The 8,979-nt window shown below is 41.1% G+C and overlaps 1 protein-coding gene across 1 annotated transcript in view; it reads left to right on the top strand.

The window, feature by feature from the left end:
- TMEM50B (transmembrane protein 50B) overlaps positions 1 to 8,979 on the top strand; it is a 37,679-nt gene that overhangs the window by 11,427 nt on the left and 17,273 nt on the right. The window contains 2 exon segments of the mRNA XM_017526151.2: positions 6,348 to 6,487; positions 8,704 to 8,820. Coding sequence (XP_017381640.1) covers positions 6,389 to 6,487; positions 8,704 to 8,820 — 216 coding nt within the window. The 5' untranslated portion in view covers positions 6,348 to 6,388.

The following is an 8,979-nucleotide window of genomic DNA, read 5'->3' as shown; positions in this document are numbered from 1 at the left end:
TTTGCTTTGTTGCCAGGCTAGAGTGCAGTGGTGTGATCTCTGCTCACTGCAACCTCCGACTCCCTGGTTCAAGCAATTTTCTTGCCTCAGCCTCCTGAGTAGCTGGGATTACAGGCACACACCACCATGCCCAGCTAATTTTTTTTTGTATTTTTGGTGGTGACAGCTAATTTTTTGTATTTTTAGCAGAGACAGGGTTTCACCATGTTGGCCAGGGTGGTTTCAATCTCTTGACCTCGTGATCCGCCCGCTCTTGGCCTCCCAAAGTGCTGGGATTACAGGTGTGAGCCACCTCGCCTGGCCATCAATCTTTTTAAGTTTAGCTATTATGGTAGGTATGAGATATGTTTCATTAATTTACATTTCCCTGTTGACTAATGATGTTGAACGTCTTTTTAAGGACTTATTGGTCATAAATTGTTCAAGTCTCATATACTTTTTATTGCCTATATTTTGTCTTTTTATTATTAATGTTTAGGAGTTCTTTATATATTCAAGGACAAGTCCTTTGCCAGATATTTGTTTTGCAAATATTGTCTCCCAGCCTGTGTTTTCAGTGTTTGGATCTTCTGTAATATATTTATTGTACTTTTTAAGATTAGCAATTGGATTCGTTACTTTAAATTTAGAGATAGTTTACCTAAAACCATATTTAAGGGTATTATTTGAAAACATAACTGACATACTGTTAGAAAGATATTTATCTTTGTGGACATTCTATACAGTGTTCTAATTTTTGCTTTAAATTGTTGTCTTTTTTTTCTTTTTTTTTTTGGTGATGGAGTTTCGCTTTTGTTGCCTAGGCTGGAGTGCAATGGCACAAGCTCAGTTCACTGCAACCTCAACCTCCCAGGTTCCAGCGATTGTCTTGCCTCAGCCTCCTGAGTAGCTGGGATTATATAAACGCTCACCACCATGCCTGGCTAATTTTTTGTATTTTTAGTAGAGATGGGGTTTCACCATGTTGGCCAGGCTGGTGTGACCTCAGGTAATCCACCCACTCCCGACTTTAGGTAATTCACCCACCTTGGCCTCCCAAAGTGCTGGGATTACAAGTGTTAGCCATTGCGCCCGGCCTCTTCATTCCTTCTTGTAGGTCTCAGTTTCATCTGGTATCATTCCCTTCAGCTTAAAGAATTCCCTTTAGCACTTCTTTTCATGCAGATTTGGTGATTAATTGTCTCAGTTTTTGTTTACCTGGAAATACCTTTATTTTACTCTTACTAAAAAAAAAAAAAAAAAAAAAAAAAGGTTGGGAATGGTGGCGCATACCTGTAATTTCAGCATTTTGGGAGGCTGAGGCAGGCAGATCACTTGAGTTCAGGACTTTGAGACCAGCCTGGACAACTTGGTGAAACCCTGGTTCTCTTAAAAAAACAAAAAACAGCTCCCTTCCCCCCACCAAAAAAAAAGCTTTGTTGAGATACAGTATGTATACTCTAACATTCACCTGTTTTAAGTGTACAGTTGAATGATTTTTAGTATTTATGGAGCTGTACAGTCATTGCCACAATCTAGTTTTAGAATCTTGTGGCCTTTTGCAGTCACTTCATATCTTTCTCCTCCCCATCCCCAGACAGCCACTAATCTACTTCATGTCTATAGATCTGTCTATTCTGGATGTTTCTTGTAAATGGAACCATACAATATGTGGTCTTCTGTCTTTTACTTAGTCGGTTTTTGAGGTTTGTTCATGTTGTAGCATCTGTAGGAACCTCATTTCTTTTTGTTGCTGAATTGGTATTTCATTGTATGGATGTACTATGTTTTATTTATCCATCTGTTGATGTATGTTTGGTCTTCCACTCCTTGGAAATTATGAATAATGCTGTTTTGAACAAGTTATTGTGAAGATATGTTTTCATTTCTCTTGGGTAGTTAGATAGGAGTAGAATTGCTGTCACCTTCTTGTTTTTTTGAGACAGGGTCTCATGCCGTCACCCATCATAGCTCATTGTAATCTCGAACTTCTGGGCACAAGTGATCCTTCCATCTTAGCCTCCAGCCTCCTGAGTAGCTGGGATTACAGGTGCATACCACCATGTTTGGCTATCCTCCTTTTTGGAGAATATTTTTGCTGGATATAGAATTTGGGATTGAATTTTTTTTTCTTTCTTTTCGAGACAGGGTCTTACTTTGTCACCCAGGCTGGAGTGGTATGATCTCGGCTCACTGTAACATCCACCTCCTGGGTTCAAGTGATTCTCATGCCTCAGCCTCCCGAGTAGCTGGGTCTACAGGCAGGCACCACCACGCCCAGTTAATTTTTGTATTTTTAGTAGAGATGGGGTTTTTCCATGTTGTCCAGGCTAGTCTTGAACTCCTGGCCTCAAGCAGTCTGCCCACCTCAGTCTCCAAAGTGTTGGGATTATAGATGTGAGCCACCATACCTGGTATTAACAATGTCATTCCTCTGTTTTCTGGCTTCCATTGTTCTGATTACAAGTCAGCCATCATTCGTATTTTTCTATCTCTGTATATGTTGCATTTATTTTTTTCCTCCATAAAGTTGTTTCAAGAGTTTCTCTTTATCGCTGCTTTTTAGCAGTTTGATTATGATGTTTTCTTTGCATTTATCCTCCTTAGAGTTTGCTGAGTTTTTTAGATTTGTAAGTTAATATTTTTCACTAAATTTGAGAAATTTTCATCTGTTAGTTCTTCTTCTTCTTTTTTTTGAGACAGAGTTTCATTCTTGTTGTTCAGTCTAGAGTGCAGTGAATAGTGTGATCTCAGTTCACTGCAACCTCTGCCCCCCCGATTCAAGCGATTGTCCTGCCTCAGCCTCCCAAGTAGCTGGGATTACAGGCATGCGCCACCACACCTGACTGATTTTGTATTTTTAGCGTGACAGGTTTCGTTTCACCATGTTGGCCAGACTGGTCTTAAACTCCTGACCTCAGGTGATCCCAGCTAACTAAAGTGCTGGGATTACAGGCATGAGCCATCACACCCGGACCATCTGTTATTTTTTCAAAACTTTTTTTCTTTCTCATTCTGTCTCTTCTTCTTCTGGGACTTTAATTACATGTATTTTAGATCACTTAATATTGTTCCTCAGGTCTCTACACTGGATAATTTCTTTTGATGTTTCAGTTTATTGTCCCATTCTTCCACTGTCTCAATCTGTGATTAAGTTCATTTAGTTAATTTTTAAACTCAAACATTGTAATTTGCAGCTCTTGAATTTCCATTTGAATCTTTTTACATTTTAATTTGATTTTTAGAAACAGGGTCTCACCATGTTGCCTGGGCTGGGCATGAAGTCCTGGCCTCAAGCAGTCTCCCTGTCTCAGCCTTCTAAGTAGCTGGGATTGCAGGTGCAAGCCATCACATTGGCTGCTGATTCTTTTTTTAAAAAATAGTTTCCTTTTCACTACTAAGATGCTCCATTGGTTCTGTTATTTTGACCATGTTTTCCTTTAAGTCCTTGAATATGATTACTATAATGGGTGCTTTGAAGTCCTTGTCTGCTGATTTCAATATGTGAGTCATTTTGGGATTTATTTCTATTGACTGTTCTTTTTCCTCCTTAAAAATAGAACACAAGCCGGGCGCGGTGGCTCAAGCCTGTAATCCCAGCACTTTGGGAGGCCGAGGTGGGTGGATCACAAGGTCAAGAGATCAAGACCATCCTGGTCAACATGGTGAAACCCCGTCTCTACTAAAACTACAAAAAATTAGCTGGGCATGGTGGCGCGTGCCTGTAGTCCCAGTTACTCAGGAGGCTGAGGCAGGAGAATTGCCTGAACCCAGGAGGCGGAGGTTGCGGTGAGCCGAGATCGCGCCATTGCACTCCAGCCTGGGTAACAAGAGCGAAACTCCGTCTCAAAAAAAAAAAAAAAAAAGTAGAACACATTATCCCACTTCTTTGCATGTCTAGTAATTTTTTTAGTATATATTGGACATTGTGAATAATATGAGTCGTTTTAGTTATCTTCATCTGAAAAGTGTTGCTTTTTGTTGTAACAGGCAGTTAAACTATTGGCTGATTACCTTAAAATTGTGGAGACTTGGTTTTATATTTTGTTAGGATATGTCCCTACAGTGTTTACTGATCCTCCCTGACTTGGTGGAACTCAAATTCTAAAATGTCTCTCTTATATTTAAGTGTTTGGGGCTCTCTTTGTGACTTACTCCTTTTGAAGATTTCCCCCCTCAATTTCCAGCTGCTCTGGTGGTCCTGAACTCCATCTTCTGGCATCTCAAGCCAAGAGGACTGTGGCTTTTTGCTTGCATTTTAGCTACTTTCTTCCAAGGGGACTCCCTGGGCTGGTAGTGAGAGGTTATAGGGGTTCCTCAGGGGAACAGCTGATCTCACGTACTGTGTTTTCTTTCTTTTTTTTCCTTTTTTTAGATGGAGTTTTGCTCCGTCGCCCAGGCTGGAGTGCAGTGGTGCAATCTAGGCTCACTGCAACCTCCGCCTCCCGGGATCAAATGATTCACCTATCTCAGCCTCCAGAGTAGCTGGAATGACAGGCGCACACCACCACACCAGGCTGAATTTTTTTGTTTGCTTTTGTTTTTTGAGACGGAGTCTCACTTTGTTACCCAGGCTGAAGTGCAGTGGCACAATCTTGGCTCACTGCCACCTTTGCCTCCTGTGTTCAAATGCTTCTCCTGCCTCAGATTTTTGTATTTTTAGTAGAGACGGGGTTTCACCACGTTGACCAGGCTGGTCACAAACTCCTCACTTCAAGTGATCCACCCAACTCAGCCTCCCAAAGTGCTGGGAGTACAGGCCTAAGTCACCATGTGGCCAGCTGTGTTTTCTTTGTTTCTTTCTTTTTTTTTTTTGAGGCGGGGTTTTGCTCTGTCACCCAGGCTGGAGTGCAATGGCACGATCTCAGCTCACTACAATCTTCACCTCCTACGTTCAACTGGTTCTTCTGCCTCAGCCTCCTGAATAGTTGAGATTACAGGCATGCCACCACATTGCTTCTCCTGCCTCAGATTTTTGTATTATTAGTAGAGATGGGATTTCACCATGTTGGCCATGCTACTCTTGAACTCTTGACCTCAGCTGATTCACCTGCCTTGGCCTCCCAAAGTCCTGGGATTGTAGGCGTAAGCCACCGTGCCCGGCCGTGTTTTCTTTCTTACAAGGGTGACGTTTCCTCCAATTTCTGCTTGCTTTTCAGCCCTCTCCAGTGCTTTCAAATGTTTTTTTCTTTCTTTCTAGAATTTATGGTGGCCTTTAAACATCTCATCTGGACATAGTATCTTTGTGGTTTTTTTTTTTTTTTCTTTGTGTTTTTAAGTATGTTACACTCTTATAGTTATTTAGGCACATTATTTTTCTCTTTCTAGTTATGTATTACGTTACATGAATCTATGTATTACAGATTAATGCCAAGACCCTGTGGCTTAACAGTCATTTTATTATGTTTATTAGATTTTATGGGTCAGGAATTTGGAAGGGGCACAGCCAGGATGATGTATCTCTGTTCTATGTATCTGGTGCCTTACATGGAAAGGCTCAAACTTTGGGGGAGATACTATAGCTGGATAGCAGTCACCTAAAAGTGTCTTTACTCACATGTCTGGCAATTAATGCTAGCTGTTGGATGGGACCTCAACTGGAACTGAGACAGAACACCTATAAATGGTCTCCTTACGGCATGGTAGCGCAAGCATTAGTGTTCCAGAGACCCAGGCAGACGCTCCATTGCCTTCTGTGACCTGATCTTGGAAGCTGCATGGCAGAAGTTACATAGCATCACTTCCTCTACTGGTCAGCTAGTCTTTATTGTTGACCCAAATTCAAGGGTATGACATAAATCTACCTCTCGATGGAAGCAGCATCAAATATTTTAGACATGTTTATTTCATTTATTTATTTATTTTTGTGACAGAATCTTGCTTTTGCCCAGGTTGGAGTGCAGTGGCGTGATCTTGGCTCACTGCAGTCTCTGCCTTCCGGGTTCAAGCAATTCTTGTGCCTCAGCCTCCCAAGTAGCTATGATTACAGGCGTGTGTCATCATGTATTTTTAGTAGAGACAGGGTTTCGTTATATTGGCCAGGCTGGTCTCGAACTCCTGGCCTCAAGTGATCTGCCCACCTCGGCCTCCCAAAGTGCTAGATTACAGGCGCGAGCCACCGTGCCTACCTCGTAGACATGTTTTAAAACTATAGTGCTCAATTAGCAAATAGCAACCTCCCCCACGTGTCCTAGCATAGTCCTATATACATCTCAATTAGGTACTTGTTGAAGTATTGAATTTTTCTTAACTACAGTAGAATAGGACCTAAAGTAAAGCTGTGTATAAAGCTTTAAGAAAGGAGTAAGGTATTAGACTGTTAGAAAACATTTTCTTAGGTTGATTAACTTTTGTCTTTCTGTTTGTAGGATACAGCATTTAATGAAAAATTTATGCTTAAGAAGTAAAAATGGCAGGCTTCCTAGATAATTTTCGTTGGCCAGAATGTGAATGTATTGACTGGAGTGAGAGGAGAAATGCTGTGGCGTCTGTTGTAGCAGGTATATTGGTAAGTGAGAAAGACTGGTTGGTGACATTTATGCCTTATCTTTTGCTCTGGAAATTAATGTTGATTTCTTTGAACTGAGAATGGTGTTCCAGAACTATTTATTTCACTACTGTTTTGTATAGATAATTATCAGAGTTCTAGATACTATTGCTGAACAGAATATGGTAGGCCCTGGATTCATTCCAGACTGGAATACAGTGGCTATTTACAAGTGTGATTACAGTGTACTACAGCTTCAAATTCATGGCCTCAAGCAATCTTCCTGGTTCAGTCTCCCAACTAGCTGGGACTACAGATTCATACTACCATTCCTGGCTCCCACTGTGTTTTTTGGAAGCAAATTCTTTATCTGTTTACATTTTAAAAATTCATCCCTTTCAGTGTACAGTTCTACACCCAAAGTTCAATAGAAAAACAAAATGAAATAAAGCAGAGTAAGAACTAATGATCATTGTGAAGCAATCTGCTCACTGCAGCCTCTGCCTCTGACTTCCCAGGTTTAAGCAATTCTTGTGCCTAAGTGTCCCAAGTAGCTGGGAGCCCAGCTACGCGCCACCACGCCCAGCTCATTTTTGTGTTTGTATTTGAATTTTTTCGAGACAAAGTCTCATTCTGTCGCCCAGGCTGGAGTGCAGTGGTGTGATCTCAGCTCACTGCAGCCTCCGCCTTCTAGGTTCAAGCAGTTCTCCTGCCTCAGCCTCCTAAGCAGCTGGGATTACAGGCAACCACCGCCCCACACAGCTAATTTTTGTATGTTTAGTAGAGTCTCCAACTCCTGACCTCATGTGAGCCACTCTGCCCAGCCTTGTATTTCTAGTAGAGATGAGGTTTCGACATATTGGCCAGGCTGGTCTCAAACTCCTGACATCAAGTAATCCACCCGCCTTGGCCTCCCAAAGTGCTGGGATTACAGGTGTAAGCCACTGGTGCCTGGCCTGCATGCAGAATTCTTTTTGATGTTTGTAAGTTTTTCCTGCTCTTTATGGTCATTTACCTGTACTTATTTGTCTAAGAAATTATTTAGCAACTTGTCTACTTTAAGTCTGTTCAGCTTAATTTACATAGAAACATTACATTCTTAAACCCATGTTCAGTTATACAATATTTAATTAAATTGCATAATTAAAACTAGCAGGCATAAGTAGTTTTGGAGACTTGATAACTGAGTCTTGGTAAGCATACAACTCTTTTGTGGGAGCAAAAGTGCTTGGGCATATTAAAAGGAATGTTCTCTAGAAAGAATGGAACACATCAGGTCATTAGGGAGCCGGTTATGTTGGAGGTTAATTAAGAGAGTTTCTATTGCATGTAGCAATGGTGGATGAAAGAAGCAGATAATCCATTTCCAAATAATACATATGTCTGTGTGCACTGAGAGTGGAACTTCAGAATCTTATATAGATTTGAGTAGTGATGTTCACCTCATCTGCTATAAAGCATAAGGGTAAGATGGCTCATGCCTATAATCCTAGTACTTTGGGAGACTGAGGTAGGAGGATCACTTGAGACCAGGAGTTTGAGACAAGCTTGGGCAGCATAATGGGACCCTGTCTCTACAAAAAAAAAAAAAAATTTTTTTAAATGAGCCAGAGTGTTGGCATGAGGCCATAGTCCCAGTTGCCCAGGAGACTGAGGTGAGAGGATTGCTTGAGTCCAGGAGTCTGAGGTTGCAGTTAGTTTAAGTTTGCACCACTGCATGCCAGCCTGGCTACAGAGGGAGATTCTCTTAAAAAACAAAACAAAAAACAGTAAGTAAACAAAGGATTCTTATTTTTTACATTTTAGCATCCAGATTTCAAAGTAGAAATATTTTAGTTTTAATTTATGTGATTGTTTTTTTGAGACAGAGTCTCGCTCTGTTGCCCAAGCTGGAGTGGAGTGGCACAATGTCGGCCCACTGCAGCCTCCATCTCCTGGGTTCAAACGATTCTCCTGCCTCAGCCTCCCCAGTAGCTGGGACTACAGGCACACTCCACCATGCCTGGCTAATTTTTGTGTTTTTAGTAGAGACAGGGTTTCACCATGATGTCCAGGCTGGTCTCGAATTCCTCACCTCAGTTGATTCACCTGTGTCGGCTCCCAAAGTGCTGGGATTATAGGCATGAGCCTCTGCCCCTGGCCCATTTATATGATCTGTATGACAAAAGGAATGTTAAAAAGCAGGTATTGTGCTAGCAAGAGTTTTAGTGTTTCAATGACTTGGGCTGTGTTTTAAGTTTTTTACAGGCTGGTGGATAATGATTGATGCAGCTGTGGTGTATCCTAAGCCGGAACAGTTGAACCATGCCTTTCACACATGTGGTGTATTTTCCACATTGGCTTTCTTCATGTAAGTATGAAGATAATTCTCTATTCAAGATGCTTTTTCTAAAAATATTTTCCCCTTAATGTGCAGTGCTTTCTTGAATAACTTTTTAATTTAATTGATAGATTCTTTTTAAATATAATACATACATAATTCCCATTTTATTACGATTTTTTTTTTTTTTTTT

The sequence above is a fragment of the Cebus imitator genome, unplaced genomic scaffold (assembly GCF_001604975.1).
Source record: "Cebus imitator isolate Cc_AM_T3 unplaced genomic scaffold, Cebus_imitator-1.0 Scaffold41, whole genome shotgun sequence".
In the NCBI taxonomy this organism is placed as follows: domain Eukaryota; kingdom Metazoa; phylum Chordata; class Mammalia; order Primates; family Cebidae; genus Cebus; species Cebus imitator.
This window is presented reverse-complemented; position numbering and strand designations above follow the sequence as displayed.